This window comes from Vidua chalybeata, chromosome 8 (assembly GCF_026979565.1).
Source record: "Vidua chalybeata isolate OUT-0048 chromosome 8, bVidCha1 merged haplotype, whole genome shotgun sequence".
NCBI classification, from domain to species: domain Eukaryota; kingdom Metazoa; phylum Chordata; class Aves; order Passeriformes; family Viduidae; genus Vidua; species Vidua chalybeata.
The window spans coordinates 3,432,017-3,454,934 of record NC_071537.1 but is presented as its reverse complement, the minus strand read 5'-3'; the positions used below and the strand labels follow the sequence as shown (position 1 = coordinate 3,454,934).

The 22,918-nt window shown below is 46.9% G+C and overlaps 1 protein-coding gene across 3 annotated transcripts in view; it reads right to left on the bottom strand.

Annotated features, from left to right (window-relative positions):
- Nucleotides 1-22,918, bottom strand: part of CTBP2 (C-terminal binding protein 2) — a 130,324-nt gene that overhangs the window by 17,039 nt on the left and 90,367 nt on the right. The window contains exon 1 of one of the 3 annotated variants that reach the window (XM_053948513.1): nucleotides 20,374-22,411. The exons of the other annotated variants lie outside the window; for them this stretch is intronic. Within the exon in view, the coding sequence (XP_053804488.1) occupies nucleotides 20,374-22,054 (1,681 nt within the window). The 5' untranslated portion in view covers nucleotides 22,055-22,411. Of the gene's footprint in view, nucleotides 1-20,373; nucleotides 22,412-22,918 lie in introns of those variants that run through there. 3 annotated transcript variants of the gene reach the window in all.

The window sequence follows — 22,918 nt, the reverse complement described above, 5'->3', positions numbered from 1 at the left end:
CTGTGCCAGGCAGCCAGGGGCACTTGGGCTGTCCCTGGGCTGTCCCTGAGCTCCATGAGCCACACCAGGAGCACTTGGGCTGTCCCTGAGCTCCATGAGCCACACCAGGAGCACTTGGGCTGTTCCTGGGCTGTCCCTGAGCTCTATGAGCCACACCAGGAGCACTTGGGCTGTCCCTGAGCTCCATGAGCCACACCAGGAGCACTTGGGCTGTCCCTGAGCTCCATGAGCCACACCAGGAGCACTTGGGCTGTCCCTGGGCTGTCCCTGAGCACTGTGAGCCACACCAGGAGCACATGGGCTGTCCCTGGGCTGTCCCTGAGCTCCATGAGCCACACCAGGAGCACTTGGGCTGTCCCTGGGCTGTCCCTGGGCTCTGTGTGCTGCCAGGGGCTCCTCCACAGCCCGCACCATGTTGCCCGCTGGCCCCTGCAGGGAGAACCCTGCAGAGCTCACTGCAAACCCTCAGGTCCTGCCAAGACCTCGTCCCTTCTAAGACCTCCTAAAATAGCTCCTGGGCGCTGGCCAAGAGCACAAGGCCAGCTGGAACCGTCTGTTCAGTGACCCCGCTGCAAGGTCACCCCAACAGCCACGGCTCAGCCCACGGGGGGAACACTGCAGCTGAGGCCGCTGGACCTTTGGCAACTTTCTCCTCTCTCACATCCCCACCCCTCTTCCATGGCAAAGATCCAGCAGAGGAACCCTCAGCACGGCCAGGAAGCACAAGTATTGCCATGTTCCTCCTGCTCCTGCTTTCTCGTGTCCTAGTTTCTTGCTTCACTTTGTTCCCATTTCTTTCCCCATCCCAGTCTGCACCCGCAGCTCCTCTGTGCTCTCCCATCGCTCTTTGAGGAATTTGAGACCAATTCCTCTAAGTGCAGAAAGGATGGTGAAGTATGTGAGCAGGGGAATAACCCTGGAAGGTCCTGGGAGGTGCTGAATGGCTGCAAATCCCACTCATTTCCCTGAGATAAACACCCTCACTTCCCTGTAGCACCGGATTATAACTAAGTGAGAAAAACCCCCTAAATACCAACATTCAAAAGCACTTAACTAGAACCTACTTGCTATTAAAGTTGATTTACTTTCACAACAAAAGCTTTACGGGTCTATCATAGGATTTTATCGTGGTTGCACTTTAAAAAAACAAACAGGGCACACTTTACATTCCTGTTGACACTTAAAGCAGGCCAGAACCATAAAAACAGAGCAAACAAAGCTCCGGGCTTGGCAGTGACCACCAAACCCCAGCTGCTCTCCTTTGTATCCTTCAAGGAACAGTTTAAGGGGGAGTCTGATCACCTTGTGGGGTTCAGGGCCACCTGGCCTGGCTGAAGGTGTCCCTGCTCACGGCAGGGGATTGAACTAAACGACTTTTAAAGGTCCCTTCCAACCCAAACGATTCAATGATGCCATGAACTCCAGTATTTTCTGGTTCAACTAATATTGAAAAACACTGGTTGCACCTCGGGCAGGATTTCCCAAGCATGGCTGCATTAAGAAGACAGAGTTCTATGTGTGATATCCTAGAAAAAATATTGAAGAGAAAATCACTCCTGCTTCAATCCATGTTCCCTAACTAATGTATTTGATTCTTTTCAATATTGTTGTAAAGCTGTCTCCCGAGATACATCAGGAAAATGACGAAGGATGCCACACTCTGCTTGCAGCCACCTTCCCAGAGGAAGGTAGGAAGTTTAACATTTTCCCATTTTCTGCTGGGAAGTTTAACAGGAATGGGGTGACACGGGGTCCAGCAGCATCTTCTGGCCTGACATCACCTCTCTGAGCCACCTGCAAGGCTGCTCACTCAGCTGGGAAAAAAAAAAACAAACCAATCCAAAACCCCCCTGAGAAACCTCAATCACTTTATCCAACTTCTCAGAAAAAAGATTTTAGAGATGCCACACAATAGAGCCTTTTTTAGCTATCTGTGCCCTCGAGCCATGCATTAATACAGCTGCGACTAAGCTGGATTGAGGGAATTTTAAATTGGTCTGCTGGATGATGTAAAAGGCTATCAAAAATTAAAAAAAAAAAAAAGAAAAAACCCACTCAAAAATGAAAAAAGGAAACAACACGGAACTGAATTGTATGCTGGAGATTTCATGAGGTCAGGGTGAGCACACAAAACCTCTCACTGGAAAGCTTATTAATAATAATGTCTTATCTCCTGGAACAGAGAAATTACCTTAATTAATAACAATACACTGATTATTTACAAACTCACACACCTTAGAATATTATCATTTAATCAGATTTTTAGACTGAGGAGAAAGAAGCAGTATTCAGAGCAGGGAACTCTGTACATCAAACTCACCCTTCTGAACCCTTCTGACCTTGCAGAGCCTCACTCACCAGTAACTCCTGTGCTGAGGGCACCCTGAAGGTGCCAAGGGCCTTGTGGGTATTTCAGGAGGAAATGAGAGCGTTACCATGGGCATGGAGATTCTGCACAAAATGAGGCTAAATGTAGAAATTTTGTAGAATTTCACTGAATGATGGAGTCATTTAGGTTGGAAAAGACCTTGAAAATTATCGAGTCCAGCCATTCCCAGCACTGCCAAGGCCACCACTAATCCATGTCCCCAAGTGCCACATCCACATGGCTCTTAAACCCCTCCAGGGCTGGGGACTCCACCACTGCCCTTTGGTACACAGATGTCATGTTCCTATGAGTAAACTTCAAACCAGAAAAAGAGTCTTTTCTAATTCAGGGCTATTAAATCTTTCTTGAAATGTTCAAATCAAATTAAACCAAATGAGATTTTTTTTTTTGCTAAGTTGTTTTTAAATTCAGTTCTTTCAAATATCCACTGAACCTTTTGAAAATTAAATTTATTTTATTTTTAATGCAATGTGAAATTGTGGAGATCTGAGGAAAAAGCATGTGATCCCAGTAGCACGTGGGGTTTTTCCTAACTACAGAAGTTGCTCTAATAAAGGGTATTATCTCCCCCTGCAAACCTTGTCTGGCTTCAGTTTTCCAAGCTGAATAAAGATAATGAAAAGTTCAATGATTAACTTTTCCATTCTCTACTTTCCCTCTTTATCAGCCTTTTCCTGGCCACTTGCATTCCTGCCTGGCTGCAAAACATGGGCTGCAGGTCTGGACAAGAGCCTGTGGACCCAAAAGGGCTGGAACCAGCCAAAACTCTCCCAAAAATTCTCAAATGACATTTGGGATGTGATTTCTCTTGGTACAGTGGACAGAAGCTCTGAGTAAGGACCCAGGAGGAAGCTGAGGTGCTTCTGGCCACCCCACGTCACCTTCTCAGTGTTCCCAAAGCTTTGGAGGCTGAAGCAAACCCCTCCAGGTCTGCCCAGCCGGGCTGTTCCTGGGGCCTGCATGCACTGAGAACATACCAAACATTTTTTCTTATCCCTGACCCTAAAACTTTCTGTGGATTAGTGATAATCCCCAGCCACACATTTCACAAATTAAAACAGACTGAAAACCATCACCAACGTTGTGACACCAAAGTGCCCCTTCACCCTGTGACCTTCCGTGTGTCAGCACAAGCGATGGTCACTCCATCCAGGGTTTCCACATGGGGCTTTCCTCTGTGCCCAGGGTGGGCTGGAGTCAAAGCAAGATTAAACTCTCATCATTTTGTAAATCCTGCCCCTGAAGCTGCTCCATCTCGCCCTCTCCCAGCCCAGCCAGAGGGCCCTCAGCCTGGTCAGCTGCACGCCAGTGCCTTCTGGTTTATGGGAAACCATGTTCAATGTCCAAATATTGCACAGATCCTTGAATAATAGAGCTTATAACCTCCCTAATTTATCATCACTGTTTAAAATCGTATCACTAATAAGTCATTGTAGTTGAAACAAATTTATCTTAAACCAGAGCTATTTAAACGATGATAATCTAGAAAAATCTTTGCTAATCTGCTCCGTCTTTGAGCAAAAGAAACACACGCTCCCTGGCTTTCATACTAAAGCAAAAATGAGCATTGGCAGAGCAAGCAAAATCATCTACAAATACAAATCAACCTTTTCTCCTTGTGAGCCAGAGTAGCCCAAGGGATAACAGCATGATCACGCTCCTGATGTATTTATACAGCACATTTCATCTTCATTAATCCAGATAACTCACTGGCACATCCTTACTTTTCAATTCCAAGAATGATGAGCCATTCCTGTGCTACAGCAGTTCAATATCCACCTCTACCCCAAGCACTTGGTGCTGACCACCGCCCTGGAGCTCCAGGGGTGTCTCCTGCCCTTCCATTCCCTTGGGAAGTTTGTCCCAGATCCAGGCTGTGGCCCAGGAGCCCTCAAAGTCCACCACGCTCCTCTGGCCACAGAAAGGGGCTTTAAGGACCTCCTGAAGCAGCCCTGCCCTTGCCCCCGTGGCTTTTCTCTTCTCCTCAGCAATGTAACAAGAGTTAAAGGAGACAGATCAGGATGCTCCACAAAGAACTCCTGCACAGATCTGTATTTTCCCTCTGTTTTTTCATGAGCTGGTGTTTTGGCCAACAATATTCATACTTAAGGTGTCTCATTTTCTTGTGCATGCCAAGGATTGCTACAGTGCAGCTCCCACAGCTGCTGGGAGGCATTTCCTGCAGGCATCCTCAGCACAGTGAGAGACAAATAAAATCCAAACTGTAGAGAAACTGACTGCTCTTGAAACCACGTTAACTCTAATGGGCTGAAAATGTCTTCATTTTTATGTCTCTTCACTATCACAGTGCTGATGTAGGTAAGCACAGGATATAGGTTTATCTAATAATGTATACCCAAGACAGTGAAAAATATTTCACATTTGCCTACAGTTATAAAACTGTAAATCACACTGAACAATATCACTGCAGTAAGCTCTTTTCCTCCAACCATTTTCTATATTTTATTGGTTCGATAAAACCCATCACCTATCAACCCAAGAGCTTATTTACTGTATGGTGAGTCTCAGTTAATTTATTTAGTCTTAAAACTGTGCCATGAACCCACCAAAGTGAGGTATGGCAAAATGACCTGATCAGGTTTAATTTCTTTGTTGGGAATAAGATTGGGGAAGGTAGGGAAAGGAGTCTTGAACTGAAACTTCAGAAAGCTGACAAAATTTCCTGCCTTGCAGCAGAAGGCAGTTGGCAAAGAAGGATGCTGATGCATCCCACCCCTGTCTAGATGTTTATACACTTGATTAGATCATACAGATTACAAAACAAACCAAATCAAACTGAGTGTGTTGAGAAAACTCCCCGTGATCTTGAAAAAGATGCTTCTGCAGCAACAACAATCCTACATTGTGCCTCTGCGTGAGGGGGTCCCAAAGCCCCCCCAAGAGCTGCCACTGACACAAAACCACCCTGCTGGCTGTAATCAACAGGTTCAGGAGACGTGGCAAAGAGGGGAAGTGAGACATGGTGCTCATCAAGACACCCAGCTAAATGAACATTTTACAATTTCACACAGTTTTCACCGTTCATTCCACAAATACCCAAGAGATAATTGTACAGCATTCAGTGTAATCTATTCCTCTAATTAATACCTTTGGTAATACAAAGAAAAACCCAGTATTGTGAAAAAAACCCAGAGCACGTGGCCAGCTGACTTTCCCAAGAATACTTAAGAATACAGTGCTGGCTTTTTAATTACCATCAAACCTCTTTCTATTTGGTAGCATTACTTTTAGCAAGAGTTTTCCCAAGTCTGTCCCTGATATTCAGCCCAACACGAGTCGTCTTCCTTGACCTGCTGTCCTCTCTGCAAGCTGATAAAATTTGTCTCCCCAAAGCCCTCATCCTTTGGAAGGAAAAAGGAAGGTGGCTCTTGTGCAGAAACTTACTAGAAGTTGCACTCAACATAAAATCAGGATTCTAGAATGGTTTGGGTTGGAAGGGACCTTAAAGTCTATCCCATTCCACCCCCTGCCAAGGGCAGGGACACCTTCCACTGTCCCAGGCTGCTCCAAGTCCGGTCCAGCCTGGCCTTGGGCACTGCCAGGGATCCAGGGGCAGCCCCAGCTGCTCTGGGCACCCTGTGCCAGGGCCTCAAACCCTCCCAGGGAACAATTTCTTCCCAATATCTAATCTAAACTGACTTTCCTTCAGCTCAAAAACCAACAGAGAGATTCCCTATAAAAAGAGACGTAGATTTGACACAGGGCATGGAAATGATTCCCTGAGTTTACCAAAACAAGCTATTTTGCTGCTCCTCAGAAGAAGCAGAGCTCGAGAGAGGTCCAGCTCCATCTTAGAGCCTTGCTCAAGGTCTTGCCAACTGACATTGAAGGGTTTAATGCCTTTTTTTTTTTTTTTTTTTGTTTTGTATGTAATGCAAGGGTCCCAATCCCTGAAGAACTCGTCTTCCAGCTCTCACTGAACAAACAGGATGGATCTGCACTGAGTGCAGCCACGTTGTCCTCTCTGGGGACCCTGCAGGAGGTGTGGGTGAGGATGCAGCACAGACACCCAGACAGCAACACATCTCGCCCTCCTCTGCCTGGGTTCAAGCAATCAACTTGTGACTGCTCTGCTGTTTCTGCCCCTGTCAGGCACAAAAACAAAATCCCAGTTGCTGCTTTCTTGTGATTCACATGGGGAGTGCCTGGACTCAATGGGTTCAGTGTGGGGATCATTCAAACCAGCTGCGGGCACTAAAAGAATCCATTCTTCATTCCTGTGACCAGGCTTGCTAGAAAGTAGGGAGCAAATGTTCCACCCTAAATAGTTTTGGTCTGAGCACAAGGGAAGCTATTGGCAACAACAACATTGAGAGAAAGAATGTCTTAGCATCAGGCTCAGATGCCTTGCAAATGTATTTTGTATCCTCTACCCCAAATTGTATTTCTTTCTGCCTGTAACAGACTACATGCTTTAATTGGCTCTGGCAGATTGCTGAGTGTCTTTATTTTGGCTAGTAGAGAGCTCCCTTCCATATGGGACCTATCTAGGATGGAAAGCACATCGACTGGGATGGAGAGCCCAACCCCAGCTGAGCACCAGGCCACTGTGGCCTCCACTGTGAAGCCAAGTTGTGCAGGAGCCACAGAATCACAAAATGGCTTGGCCTGGAAGGGACTTTATTGCTCATCCAGTTCCAACACCCTGAGGACACCTTGCCCTAGACCACATTGCTGCAAGCCCTGTCCAGCCTGGCTTTGAACATGTCCAGGGATGGAGCAGCTACAGCTTCCTCACCATCCTCACAGTAATGAATTTCTTCCCAATATTTAATCTAAACCCACCATCTTTCAGTTCAGCAGTTCCCTCTGAGTTACCAACCAGGCCTGATCTGAGCATTTTCTCTGGGCTCACTGGCAAGAGCAGCCCTGACATGGTGCATATGTTCTGAATTTGATGCACTTCAGAAACAAAATGAGAAAAGAAGTTATTTTGCTGCACTGTGAAATACCAAAAGCACTGAACTGTGCTGCATTAACGTGGCATTGTCTCCAGGATTCTTCTCCAACTCCAGGCTGACAGGAGGAGCTGGCACACAGACACTGAGAAGTGCCCACATCCTTTCCTCACCCCCCCAGGTAGTTTTTGCACAGCACAAGAACACACATGGATGTGTGCACATGAATGCCTCTATCCTCTCCATCCAGTTATCAGCACAGCCTGAACTGGGGACAATGCTCATTAACAAAATATACAAGGGAGGAAAACAACTAGAAGATAAAGATTTCCATTTATTAATGTCACAATATAAAGGAAATTATAAACCCCTGCAAGCCAAGTTTCTAATTTGGTCCTAATCCCACTGGGCGTGGCTGTGTCAGCCCTGGCTGCCTCTCTGTCTGTCCCAGTCTCCTTTCCATCAGTCAGGACAAGCCTTTTCCCAAATCACAACAGCTGGCTGGAGCAACCCTCCACATCCTCCTTCTCGCTACAACTTTCCCTTAGAGCATGATGACTTTTAAATCCTTTTAGGCTCAAAGCCCAGTAAGCAGTAAAGCCCAGCAGAAAGTGATATTTATTTCTCGTAACTATTTTTTTAATATATGAATCCAATAGAAAAATAACCTCAGCAGTATTTGTCATAGCCAGAGGTGGATTTGAAGCTCTTATGAAGTGAGGTGCTTGATGCCTGGTTCTTAACAGAGTTAGAGGAAGAGCCTGCCCTGAGCCACAACTTCTGTCCTCCTCCAGCTGTAGTAAGGAGTGACTTCAAATCTTTTGGGGAGCTGGAAACTTGGGTATGGACAAAGAACTCAAATGAACAGCGACAATGGCTGCAGAGTGATTTCCTTAATTAGAAAATTGGCTGTGTTCCTAAGGAGGAGGAAAACAATGCTACAGACTGCCAAGGCAAAGAGCAAGTAAAAACTGTAGCACATGTAGCTCTGCAGGAAACACAAATGGGCTCTATCAGCCCCCCAAATCCTCCAAAACCATTTGTATTTATTAGATTGAAAATCAAGCACAGTCCTGCTGCTGAATCAGACCAACACAGGCTTGTGATTATGACTTGGTCTTAATTAATTCATTTTGACAAGACTCAAAACACTCTCCAGGCGATTTAAGACACCGTAAAAAATAAGGAACTGACAGTTTTTGACCTCAAGATGTCAAATACAGAACTGCTGTCTAGTTGTGACAAGCTGTCACTCCATCCCCTGGACATCCCCACTGTGGCTCTGTATTTCACAGGGTGGGCTGCAACCACCCAGTGTGGTCCACGAGAGGACTGGCACGTTCTGAGAGCATCAGTCAGCCCATCCTCAACAGCATCTGAGAATCCCTGTCGGCACAGCAGCAATGGTGGGTGGTCTTCTCAGCCTCTGCCCTGCTTGGTGATGGAAAAAAATAACCAGGAAGGCTGTGTAGCTTTTTTAAACAGCAGACCAGATCCCAAGCACAACAAACTCTCTAAGAACAGACATTTCAGAGCGTGTGAGTCTCTCAAACCAGCACAGGGACAGAAAGACTGCACAGAAAAGGGAAGAAAACCACATGCACAGAAAAGGGAAGAAAACCACAGGCAGAGAAACTGCAGCTTTTCCCTGTGCTGGTCACATGTGATCTGTCAATCTGACCAGCACCTGACACCTGTAATCAGAAAGAAGCTGATACCTGTTGTGCCAAGACAACTGAACATCCCTCAATGGAAATTCCAATGCCCAGTGCCAAGCCAGTGCTCCCACAGAAGAGGCAGCATCTGGAGAGACTGGGAAGGCAAAGGGAGCAGAAAAGACTCCTTGGCTGCAGCAGAAAACCACCATGCTGATGCCCCTCCTCAGCACAGGGCTCTGGCCAAGGAGAAACAGGGGTCATGGACTGTTCCCAGGGCTGCACTTGAGATGCTCTCACTGTAATTGAACGTGAAGCCGTGGCCTCCAGGGCTGCGCACGCTCCTCGGAGTGATGGGAGCCCTGTTCAACTGAGCATGAGGGGTTTGGGTTTTCCTGCTCCATACCAGCCACAGAATGGAACAAAACACGAGTGTCAGATGTGAGGGAGGCTGAGGAGCTGCAGACTGGTGACCACAGAGCAATGGCAGCAGTAAGGTTGAGTTTTCCGAGTGTGGCTCCAAAAAGAAACCTCAGGACATCCTTGTGATGCACTTCCAGGCAGGAGATGAAAAGGAATATTCCCAAACTTGACAGGAGAATATGGATATCACTCCAGGAGAACTCCAAATTGCCTTACACCAACACCCAGGAGCTCCATGTGGTTTAATGCAAGGCATCAAAGCACAGGTCACACACTGTTTACAAGAAAATTAATCTTAAAGCAAAATCTTGGAATCAAGAGGTTTTTTGAAAAGAATTTTACCTTGCTCTTTTGCCAAATTCTGATTGAAAATTTTTGCTCAGACCCCAAGGGCTCATGACCCACTTACCAAGCATGGCACTGCTGTATTTGGATGGACTTGAATCAGAGTATTTCTAATTCCACGAAGGGTAGGAGCTGGAGGCAAACAAACAAAGCGTGTAACTGTGCCAGCTTGAGAGGGGAAGTGTACCAAAAACTTGGAACACAAACATTTGTGACTGTTACCAGCACCATTCTTCCCAAGCATGGAATACTTTCCTAGAAACTGGCTACCTTTAGGGCACTCTCTGTCCTGCTGCAGTATTTTGGTTGGATTACTGTTGCTGATTCCAGTATTTTCATCTTTGTTCTCCTCTCCTACCTTCTTCCTTCCTCTCCTACTTCTCCAGATGTGTTTGTGCTGGAGGAAAGCTGCTCCCCTTGACTCAGTGGGGCAGTTTCCAGCCCTGCCTACTCTCAGCACTGCCTGCAGCCTGGGCTTTCCAGCATCCCATAGGATGTGCTTCTTCAAAGAACCATGGGGCTCTGAGTGCTTTATGAACAGATTAAACAAACAAATAGGTAAGAGACATATTAAGTCAGTGTGCCTAAGAACTTCCCAGAGTGGAAGTAAAGGAAATTGGAGATTCCCCAGGAAACTGTCCAGACTAAGGCCAGGTTCTTCCAGGAAGCATCACATAGATGAATCCTGTCCCCTTGGCACGTGGCACATATCAATGATCAAACCAAAAAACCACCAAAAGCTGGGTGGGAATTGCATTGCAAACTCTTGTCTTCTTTATTGCAAATTCTCTTGTCTTCTTGATTCCAGCTCAGAGAAAAGCTCAGTTTCAGGGCTAAGCACAAGTTACAAGACCTATTTACCACCAACTTTCCAAACTTCCTCCTAGAAGGACAAGGCAGTCAAGTGGACCTGCCCTGGATTTCTCTTGCAAACCCCCTACAGCTGCAAATCCTTTACAAGGTGATTTTTACTTAGCAAAGCACCTGTTTTTCACCCTGAACACTGTCCCACCTCTGACAAATACTTCTGTTTACAGTCTGGAACTTTGTCATATCGAGCTGTGGCCAATTTCATTATCTCCACACACTCCTGTTGTGTCAGTATTACATTATTGCCATTTCTCTTTCTCCTCCTGAGCTGCTACCATGATTAACAACACTGCTGTTTGTGTTCACAAGTGACCTCCTTTGCTTTACTGTAGCCCACAGTGTCACAAATCCTAAAATTATCCCAAAATACTGACAGACAGGCCAGTTCTGACATCTGCTAGTTCCAAGGATCTTCAAACCCCTCTGTCAAACAGCCAGCTCTGCCCTCCCTGCAGAACTCCATCCCTCCCTCTTCAGGGAAGCACCACTGGTCCCTTTCTGCTTTTAATCACTTCTAACTCTGAAGCACTTTTGTGTTTCAGAAGCCCTGGATACTCCTTCCATCCACCTTCCAGCTCTCTGCACTTTCAGAGTTCCACATCAACTCTCCAGACTTTGTGTAGTTCAATCAAATCTGAAGTCTCACTTTTTGCTACCACACAGCTGTGCCTGGTGAAAAACTTATGGCAACCATTTAGAATGGTCAAAAAGCCACAATAATTTATCAATTAATTTTGCACCCTCTCTACAGCAAAGCACAGTGGGTCCATATTTAGAAATAATTTTCATTTCCTGAGGTGTTTTTTTTTTTTTTTTTTTCTTGAGAGCACTGCACTGAGCTAGTTGGGTTAAATCATGAATAGGAGCAAAAGCCAGCCTGACACCAGAGTTTTAGTCTGAGCAAAACAAAACTGGGATAAGGTGCCTAACCAGAATGAGAACAGGGATATGATGGTTTTACATAAAAATGCCAGAAATTAAGAAAAAAGAAACATTCAATATTCAAAATGTAGCCTTTTATAAACTGCAAATGCCCAAAGCAGAACAATTGTAGTTAACACACAATTTTGAATACTGCACCTCAAAGACCACACAAAAATAACCCAAAACTGAACAGCCAACAGCAAACTAAATAGCCAGCATCAGTGATGACTGGTACCACATCTAAAAGCAATTTCAGCTTTAATAATTCAACACAATTTAATTTGCTGGTAGTAGGAAAGGTGGAATTTGCTTTTTTCCGAAGGATGACGTGGATGGATATCCTATCTCTGTAAGGTACACCCCAATTTGTGGTAAGTGCTGGGCATGAGGCCAAACACACAGAACACACACACAAAACACACAGAACACACACACAAAACAGAACACACACACCAAGCCTTGGTGTTCTCTGGATCAGGTCCACAAACCACAGAAATCAAGATCAAACACGAAATTCTCTGACAGATTTAACATTTGAAACCATGCAATATCACCGATATTTATTTTACCCAGAAGACCTGACTAGAATTTTGTTTCAGAAATTCTCAAACTTGCAGGGGTTTGGTGGAATTCCTTTTCATGCCTTGCTTCAGGCTGTTAGTATCAGTCCCAGTGCTAATGACCCAAGTTGTGAATGTACAGAGGGAAAACAGAGCTTCATGAAATATTGATACACACTTGGAAATTTGACAATTATCTCCAGAGCTCCTTGGTAAAACCTGAAAGCAAATAAATAGCAAACATTTCCTGCACTCATTAAAACACTGAAAAACAGAGAAAGAAACCTACTCATTATCCATTTGACAAATCTATCCTATTATTTTTAATAACGCACAGGCTTCCAATGCATGAAACGTACAGCTTCTCCTGCTTAAGGAACCATTGGGTTTGTAGATCCAATTTTAAGAAATGCAATAAAAGTCAGTGATGTAGAGGTGGTTCCTTTTACAGGAGAGAGTAAAAATCCTTCTCCTATTGAAATTAATGACAAAATCACCATTTTTCAAGTGAACTTGACTCACTGCCCTACTTTGGAAACTGCTCCTCTGGAAAGATATTCTACAAAAATTATAATCACTTTGTTGGCGTTTTTCATGCAAGCTTCAGGAACAGAAAACTGGAGTGAAAAAGAGCTGATGAGCCAGAGCATGGGGCTGCTGGGCCATGGGATGTACCTCTGTATCTTGCTTATCTCACAGCAGGGAGATGTTCCCCTGGCTCTCCCTCTGGCCAGAGGATGGTATGGGAGATGCCACGTTGCTCCAAGGGCTTTTAGGATGAACAGCAAATACAGAGAACACCTTCCCTGCTGAAAAAAAAATGAGCCCCAAGGGGAAAATTTCCACTGCAAACCAGGACAGGTTGTTTGGCACTGCTCTGATGTTATTAGTTATTAGGAATCCTGGTTTTGGGACCTTTTAGCCCTGACTGCAGATGAAACAAGACCACATTCACTGCAGACAAGAACGAAATGGAAATTTAAGACTCTTAAGCCAAATGTTTCAGCTGGTAAGATAACAGCTCCCACTTTTATGCAGGTCTATTCAACATGAGGAAGAATTCAAAGATGCTCAGATAGGAGAGATTACAGGAACTGCTGGCCAGGTGGGATAACTAAAGTGACATTTAAGCATTCTTGATTATTTCAGTGTCCCAGCAGGATGCTCTAGATACTGACAAGCTCTCTGCTGTCCACACTGAATCCTCCCTTTTATCCTTCACAATATTAATCAAGATTCCTTGCATTGACAAAACAAAATATATGCACTTCCAGGAACTACTGTACTTTTTCAATATTCATTTAAACCTTTCTAACAAAACACTCAGAAGATGGCAGAGAACAAAACAAATGTGTGTGACATCTCCATTCCTGGGGATTTTTTTCACTCTGCAGGTAACAGTGAGAGAGTCCAATAAGAGACTGGGCCATCCTAAGAAAAGGCTGATGATCTATAGGGTCAGTAAGGGAATGTGTAGGAGGCAGCTCAGGGATTTGCAGTGTTTAGCACAAGTGTCAGGAAACGTGTTAAGGTTAAGACCAGCAGGGGAGTCAGGTGGGTATTGCCAGGTTCCTGCATCCCATCACCCTACACCTCCTGATGCTCCCTGGATGGAGGGAACCCACCTGGAGATACCACCTTCATATCCGGAAAATACTCGCCAAATGTTTCCATGACACCTCAGTTTTGATCCTCTTTTTCTGACTTTTTAGATGGAAAGTATATCCTAAATTATTTATCTTCGCTGTGTTTTCTGTCTAAACAAAGTCCTGTCTGCCTGTTTGCTCGCCAAGCTAGGAAATAATAAATTGCTTGATAACCAAAACAAGACACTTCTGGCAAACAATGAAGACTGCAGAAGCACTGATCCAAATTGATAATGACTGAGATGCTGATTATATTTTTGAGATTTTTTTCTCCCCATTTTCATGTCTATACATATCTGCATACATAAATAAAACATGAGAATGCCATCTTGGCTGTTCACACCAGTATTTACCAAGGATCTCCACCAGCAGATAAGCCCTGCTGGTTTCCTTCTTATTGTGACAAGCTGCTCATGTCTCAGATGACAGAGCCTAAACCACCCTTTTCCCAGGGACTGTGATGCTTTTGGGAACTGCAGGAACAGTCCTGTGGTGTCACTTCTCCCAGCCTCTCCTTGCCTGACACTGCTTTCATTTACAAGATGAGGCAAGAGGCCATGATCTCCCTTGGCCACACAACATTTTTTGGCTGAGATTCTGGGAGGGAATTCTGCAGGTGGGAAAGGACCACGACCCTCCAGCCCCGACCCCACTGCTGGAGCGGCTGTTCCAATGTGGGGAACAGCTCACGCACCTGGTGGCCATGCTGCAGACAAAATGGAATTCATGCCTGGCAAACGAGTTTAGGTCAAGGGCTTCCAAACTACCAAAGAACTGGAGTCAGCAGGCCAGGGGATGAGAGGCAGCAGCCCCAGAGCTGAGAGGGTTCCCCACAGAGTGCCAGGGCGGGGGCTGTGCCACGCGACCCACGTTAAGCCGATTGATGGCCGGACACCCCCTGCACTGGGGGAGAGGGCAGAGGAAGGAGAGCCAGGCACTAATCTGCTCCATCTGCTCTGGAGCAGCTAATTGGATTGAGGGTGCAGAAGGCAAGACCCTGGACACAGCACTGGGCACTCGGAGCCTCCTGTTTTCCTGAACAAAGCTGCTCCAGCACCGCTGGCCAACACCTCTGCCCAAACCCTTCCTCAGGCTGCCCTGCCCGGGACGTGGCTGCTCCAGCACCTCCCTACCAGAGGGGCAGAACCAAATACTGGAAACACAACCCATGTGAATGCCACTGCCAGAAGCAACACTTCATCTTAAACAAAACACTACCAACAGCAGACAAAAGAGATTAAAAATTAGGTTTTTTTTTTTACCAAAATCCAGCAGAATGCTGTTAATATCAGGTTTTATTTAGGTGTAGAAGTCAAAAGCTCGCCTGCCAGTTGCCATCTATAAACATTACTAATACCAGTCCTAAGTCTGCAACATTTATTCTACATCAGTGGCTTAATGATGTTGGTCTTCTGCTTTTCAAGGATTCAGCTCAGCACCTACTTTGCTTTTAAAAATAACAGGCAATTCAGTTGTGCAGCATTTTCATTAAACTGGGCTGCAGTGTGATGATATGAGAATGACAAGGAGAAGAAATATAAAAAATGTTTAATACAATAATAATAAGAAACCTTTAAATTTTTTTTTCCCCTCTGTGAACATGAAGTTTGTAGCTATGGAAACTACTTATGAGAAGGCTAAAAAATGTCAGCAAATATAGTCAGAGAATGATCTGGATATATGAAAGTCCTAACAATGCTGGAGAACCAGAGACATGGGGTGAAAGAAAAGTGTAAATTGAAGATGACAACACTTGTGCATCTGACAACACGTTCTCCTTTGACAGGCCAAATTCATTTTTATTGCCATGGCACTAAAGTCAATGAATTGCAACTGGAATGAGTTTGACACTTTATATTGCTTTTGATAAAACCATTATAAAAGTGTATTTCAGCCTTTAAAGAAGTATTTTAAAAGCATATTCTCTGCCACCAATGAACTGTACGTGCAGATTGGCCAAGACAGCATTATATCAAGATAATCAACAGCACATCTCCTGCACATTCTGTTCCTTAGCCATTCACACTACTAAGGTGGGCAGTTGGGATCCCTTCAGTTTTACGATCCATGTGCTCAGCAGAGGTTGGTGAGGGTCCTTCTGAGCCTTTCAAAGGCTTTCATAAACTCACTGTGAGTTTTCCAGCTCCTTCCCTTATCATTTTGCATATTAGTGTCTGGATGCTGTGACCATTGGGACAGCAGACACGAGAAAGACCCGGCTGCTTATTTCAACCTGTATTTTTGTATGGTAGTTATGATCCCAGTTAAAAACACTACTCCATGTTTTTGTTAGTGAGTGCAGTGCAGGGTTTACCTGGACTAACACACTGGCTGGGAATGGCTCCAAGGACATGCTATGGTCTGTCAGGTCAATGTGCAAATTAAATCAGATTTATTCAGTGCACGGAGCTTCCCTTGGTGCTGTTTCAGTCCAGATTGTTAATGGAGAGGCCCTACATGGACACACTGTGATTCCATGCTGAGGTTTGTACAGAAAACACAGAGAAGAAAACCTGAAGTTGATTTCTGAGCTGTCCTCTGGATTGGGCAAAGAATAAATCAACATCAGCAAATGCTCAGGAAATTTATATTGAGTAGGAAATATCCTGCTAGACTTTGTCCATAGAAAACAGTGGCAATTTAGCTTAAATTAATTAGGTTAAAAGAATTCATAGCTTACAAAACTGGGCAAATGTCAGTCTTTTAACCATCTTTGACGGGCTGTTTTAACCATCCTTTAACAACCATCAAGGCTCTTGCTCCTGCCTATGCCCTTCCCTCTTTGGGGGTTGCCCATGTGCAGAATTTCAGCCGGCAACTATGTGTGGTTAACACAGTTTTTATCTGTCACAGGGGGAAATACCAATAAAAGGCATCACAACGAGGTGTTAAGGAGTACAAGCAGAGCTGAGCTAATCACAGTGAAAGGCATTTCTAGTTGGGCTCTAAGCTGATAAAAGAGAGGATGAGTTCCCTTCACACTGGAGAGAACAACTTGTCCAAGGAGGGCAGCTGCCCTCAGCCTGCCTTTCCCTGCTCAGGAAAAGGTCAGGCTTTCAACCAAATCTTACAGCCAAGTAATTTTGCTCTTGCTTCCTGATGATAGCCACCTGATTTTACAGGGCAGGCCTGCTCCTCATCCCTGTGGGAAGCATCTTCCCTTTTGTGATAATTTGCTTTCATATCTTCATGTGTAAACGAGAGCTTGATAAACCACCCAAGACACATATTTGCAATGAATCACCATTTCTCATTTAAGCTCCATAAGTCCAGCATCAGAAACAGAAATCTGGACCAGCCACTGTTTTGGGAGAAGTCCAGGCTAGCTACAAAAATACAAGACTTCTGCCAAATGCTTTACTACTAAAACATCGGGTTTAAAAAAAAAAAAAAAGTAATATAATAAAAAATACTAGCAAACATCAAAAACTGAAGTTGCAAAATTTGGAGGCGGAGCTGCAGCAATGTGATCAGTGACCATGAGATACTGTTTGCCCTCACCAGCTTTGCTGACCTGCACTGTTTATTTCCCTGCACTCCCTCCCAGCTCAGCACGGGGCTGGCCACAAACCCGCTCTGGCTCAGCCCTCCTACTGCCACATGTGTGTCACTCAGACCTTGCAGGGCTTTCTTCCTGCTCGCCACTGAGCTGACTTGGTGTGCTCACTACTGGTGATCCTCTGGATGGCCAGGCTGCAGGAGCACTCCTCTCAGCTCTTCCTGACAAGGTCTCAATGACATGGAGAGCAGCAGCTTTGCCAGAGCTGTGGCAGGGGAGTTCCTGGCATGGGAAGCTGGCTCATCTCTGGAGACATCATTCTACCACCACAGAAAAGGGCTTGAGGTGCTCATTTTCACCACCTCCTCTTCATACAGCCCTGGAACTCCCAGGAAGGGCAATTTACCCGACTTATTACTAATTAGTTTAAGAAAAGCAAAGCAGTTGCAGTGCAAAATCTCATTGCTCCTTTTCCCTTCTCTGATCATGCCAAAGCAAGAGGTCCATAAACATGTGGCATGTGCCTGTATCCCTGCCCAGGATCCTGCCTCTACCACCAGGCAGGAGAAGACACCTTCCTCCTGCAAACCCTCTGTGCAAACTCCAAAGTGAACAGTAGCTGTGCAGAATGCACTCAGAGTGTCAAACTCAGCATAACATGACAAATGGGGTGTTTAGGAACAACTCAGTGTAGAAAGACTACAATGCATAGTTCAACAAGACTTTAAAAAGCCTAAAATTATCTGTTTTAAGGTCTTATCCATATAACAAGCTTCAAAACATGACTGGGCTGTAACGTGCACTTTATAACCCTCTGCTGGCTGGGCAGACATTAACTTACACTGACAGAAAATATTTGCAGCCATTTCAAGACAGAGTTTAATACTGAATTTGCTTTCACCTTCTAACTCGAATATCCACAGCCAAAGCTACAGCCAAGAGAAGGCTCATCACTCCTGAAAAACACATCATGGCTTGCAAATACAATTTTCCTGGATTTAGTCAATTTCTGCCATCCACTCAAAGCTTTAAAACATCTTAATATATCTCTAACCTCAGCTTATCCCCTCATGGGTAAGTGTGAACACTCCTGCTCAACACAGCTCAAACATCTACAAACCACCACACACTTCCCCATTTTTAATCTTTCCATGTGCCATGTGCCTTACCTTGGCTTCTACTTTAAAAATATAGTTTAACAGGAAGAAAACCTCTCAGGCTATTTGGAAAGGAAAAAGGGGGAATAAATAAAAATGAAGACAATTTTACAGGTCCTACTTCAGCTAAACCTTTCAGGGCCTTCAATGAGAAGATAATCTTTCTGTGATTATGGCCAAACCCTCTCGTTGCTTGGCAACACATAATTAAGGAATATGTTTTCAGATCCGCTTTGCAAGCTGGCCATTATCAGATGAAATTACTGGAGCAACAAATGTCATCCTCATGCAAATGAGATGGTCGTGGGCAAAAGAAGAAAAAAGAGAAAAAAAGAGGGTTGAGTAGCAAGAAAGAGCTCAACAGCACAGAAATGCTGCTGGCTTCCTCTTGCTGTGTACCAGTAATTCTGGTGAAGGGAAGGGATAATTTCAAGATTTTTAGAGAACGGGGTTTGCAGTTTATAAATGAGAACCAGGGAAGGAGGGATCTGTTTCCCATGGTGGAGGAGATTGCTCCCAATCCTTGTGCTCTGGAGGTCCTTCAGCCCAGAGCTGCTGCTGCGTCGGCATCGACCGCTCAATCAGACACAGCACAAATAAATGAACATATTTGTGTTCCCCACATTATGCCAGTTCGTCTTCTTAGCTGCATTTATTTAAAAATACTGCCTGGATGTACTACTTTAGCATCTGATCCATGTCAACACAGAACATGTTGCCTAATATTGAAGCATTTTTCAGAAATCAATACATTACACCAGCTACATAAAGGACTCATAAGCATGAAAAGACCGGCATTTACTTCCTAGCTGTGTAATTATGGTATGGCAGGGAAAGGGGTGTGCCAAGTGTCTGCATTTTGACAACTTTATCATTTCCACTCACAAAATCATTCCTTATTTAGATTCCTGTGGAATGGCATCACCAGTTTGGCACTGTCTCGATGCCTATAAATGGTATCCCTCTTATTAATGCTTTGTGTGTGTGTGCTGGTACAGCAAATTATTTGGGAATCGTTTGCATGGGAGTTCAGCTGCGCTGCCCAGGGAGAAAACTCCCTGCTCACAGAGTCATTACCAGCAAAAGACATTTCAAGGGGTGTCTTTCTACATTTTTTTTCAAACAAGTCAAGGCACAAATGAACGGATTTGATGAATTCCCTCGTATTTCTCTGGGTGATTTCGGGGGTTGGTTTCTATCAGGCTCTGAGTGCCACATCTCCAAAGTGGAGGAGCAGAGCCTGCTCGGATTGTGCAGCTTTTCATCCAAGCAGCCAAGAGCCTGAGCGTTTCTAGAAAGGGAAGGGAAGTCTAGGAGCCACCATTCATTTTTATTGTTCCAGTGCTAATGACAGGCTTTTAGTTTTAAGCACAGCCCTATTACTTTAACAGCTCTATCGCTTCACTTACAGGCATCTTGAGAAGGAAATCAAGGGGTTTATTTTGTATGCTTGATAAAACAGCAAATTAATAATAAGAAGAAAAGCCTTAGGTAATGGCCAAAGGTAAGTCGATTCTCGAATAACACTATTAACTATCTGATGAATTTAGTCAAAACAATGCTAACCATTTCCTCGGAGGGACACATTTGTGCCTGGTAACAGCGGTAAAAAGTCAATCTGCAGCAAACCCTGTAGCCCTAATTGCTCAGCCAGCACAGTGTCTAATCTCCTGTTCTCGACAAACAACAGGAACGGCAAGATTAACCCTGGAAGCATCTGAGATACCGCTCATATTTAACTGAAGTTGGCTAAACAAATACAATATTTGGAATTTAACCACTGTGCAAGAACCAGCATCTTTAGCTCCGCACGGCCAGCACAGCCCTGAAGAGAAATCCCCTTCACCTCATTTTCTGTGTAGGACAGTGTCTAATATTTAGGCACGAACCCCCACGATATTTGACTGTGGGTTTTTTGAGGGGTAAAATAAGCAACAACAAGGCGGTTCTAAACTACTATATGGACTAAGCCCCTCCAGTAATTACTTGGTTCAGGCGACGCCATGGTGGAGACGATGACGGGGGGCCCCGTGCGCCTGCTGAGCTTCGGGTATGGAGAGAGCTGGGCAGGGAAGGCGGGTCCAGTGGGTGCCAGGCTGCTGTCCCCTGCTGTCCCCGGCCGGCGGAGGAGCTGGGGGCTGCTGTGGGGGCTGGGTGCGGGTGACGCCACCGCTGTCCGCTCCCTCTTCATCAGCTCCATGGGCACGGTGTAGGTGGTGGGGTACGCCGTCTTGGGGCTGGCGTGCGGGTTGGCCGCCGTCACGGGCAAGCCGACCGGAGCTGAGTAGGCAGAGGCGGGACGCGGGTGGGTGCTGCAAGGCAGGGGGGTGTTGTATCCCGACCCGGGGAGGAAGTGCGGCCCCTGAGGAGCCCCCGCGGGGGCTGGGTAGGTGGTGGTCTCCAGCAAGTGCTGGGTCGGGGCGCTGGAGGGCCGGCGGTGTATCTCTACACCTCTTGGGGACAGCGGCTGCAGCGGCGGTGGGTGCTGCGAGGTGCCGGGGCCATCCACGGTGGGCACCCCGTACTCTGCCGGGAGCTCGCTGCGGTGGCTGAAGCTGTTGGAGCGGGTCCTGGGGCGCAGCGCCCCGCTCCTGCGCTCCTGTCTTTGCAGCTGCATCTCTGCCTTGTAGTTGTGGGCGATGCGGGACAGCACGCGGGCCTGCCCCAGGTTGGGTGCCACTGACTTGATGTCGTTCTCCTCCATCATGGCCAGCAGGTTCGGGGAGTCAAAGCCCTGCTGCAGCAGGGCAGCAAAGGTGCTCTCCGAGACGCCCTCGGCACGCAGCAGCGCCACAAACTCGGGGTCAAAGCTCCTCTTGCCCTCCGGCCCAGGGAAGGCGGGGGGCACCGGCGGGTGGGAAGGCGTCGCCACCGCTGCCTCGTAGCTGTCGTAGGGACCCTTGGCGCCGGCGCTCTCCCTGCCTGGCCCGTAGCTGCTGCCGGTGCTGGTGGTGGGATCCACCACCAGGCAGGTAGGGACGGCTTGCCTGGCCGCCGCTGCCTCGGGAGCCCGCTCTGCCCCATCGCTGTAGCCTGGCCTGCTGGGGAAGGCGGGTGGCTCTGCCGCGTACCGCGGGCCGGGGGGCTCCGTGCCGTACCACGCTGGGGAGACATCTCTGCCACGAACCCGCTGCCCATCCAGGGCCAGCTTGGGGTCCCTGTAGAGGCGGGTGGCATCCGGTGGGGCAGGTGGGCGCACGGCGGCCTGGTCCCAGGACAGCCGGCTGCCAGGCGCTCCATAGCTGGCCAGCGGCCTGCCCGCCACGTGGTCGCGGTAGCAGCGGGGGTCCTTGGGTGACCTCGCCGACAGCGACGGGTCGCTGTAGTAATCCTGGGGTGGCAGAGAGCCCCGGCCCGCCATGGGCGCCGGCCGGTCGCAGTAGGCGAAGTCCGGGACAGAGCCCTTCCTCAGGGGCCCCGGCGCGAAGGTGGCATCCTGGTACGGGTACGCCTCTTGCTTCAGCTCCGCACCGCCCTGCAAGATGATATCATTTGCCCGCGGTGCCTCGTACCAGCTGCCCTCACCGCCATAGGTCAGGGAGCTCCTGCGGCCCGGTGGCCTCTGGTACTCGAAGGCGTTCTCGCTCTCCCAGTTTCCCTCATACCAGCCGGCAGCGTCCCAGCTCTGCGAGCGGCCGATGTTGGGGTGCTTGCTGGGGATGGGCATCACCACGAGGCCGCTTGCTCCCGCTGACACGGAGAAGAGGAGGTGCCTTCCTTCTCAGTGCTTCTCCGGCACGCATCCAAAGCGGGCCGCGCTGTGCCTGAGCCCTCCCGGGACTTCAGAAACCACCGGCCGGCGGTTTTGCCTTTCTGAGCGTCTCCTGAATTATTAATCCTCGGTAACCTTAGCAGGCAGAGCATGCGGCGGCCGGCGGAGGGGCTGCCCCTGGCCGTGCGCTGCAGCCGCGCAGGAGAGCGGCCGCGCTCAGCCCAGATGCTTTATCCTGTGCCGCTGGGGACGGCGTGCGCACATGGACAACTGGCCGAGCAGTGTGTGGGGATTAGGAGCTAAATAAAACCACTAAAGCCCTCGCTCCATGTGACATCATTTTAGCCCGATGAAATCTCACGTACTGACCCAGCCAGCAACCTCAATGCAGTTTTTCCCCCAGGGAATAATGATTTTTTTTTTTTTGATTGTTTGTTTTTAATTTTCTTTTTTTTTTTTTTAATGTGTGTTTCCTTTGTTTTGGTTGTCTCCCCCCATCACGTGCTGGGGGAGGCTGTCCCAGCACCCACTGGGGATGGGCAGCGGGACAACGGAAGGTGCGCGGCTCCGCTCGGCCCCACACAGGCGCATGTAAAAATAAAAAAGAAAGCTTCAGTGTCAGCTCAATCTTAATCCAACCTGATGAAATGCTAATCCACTGCACACAGCTAAGGACAAATTAAATGGGAGCCAGCCGACAGGCCTAAAAAAGGCCAGTGCAAGATAACTTGGGAATATGAGAGCGGTCAGAAATTAGTTAGGTATCTGTTTAGCACTTTATGAATATTATAATTTGCATTGGAAATTACTTTTTTTTTT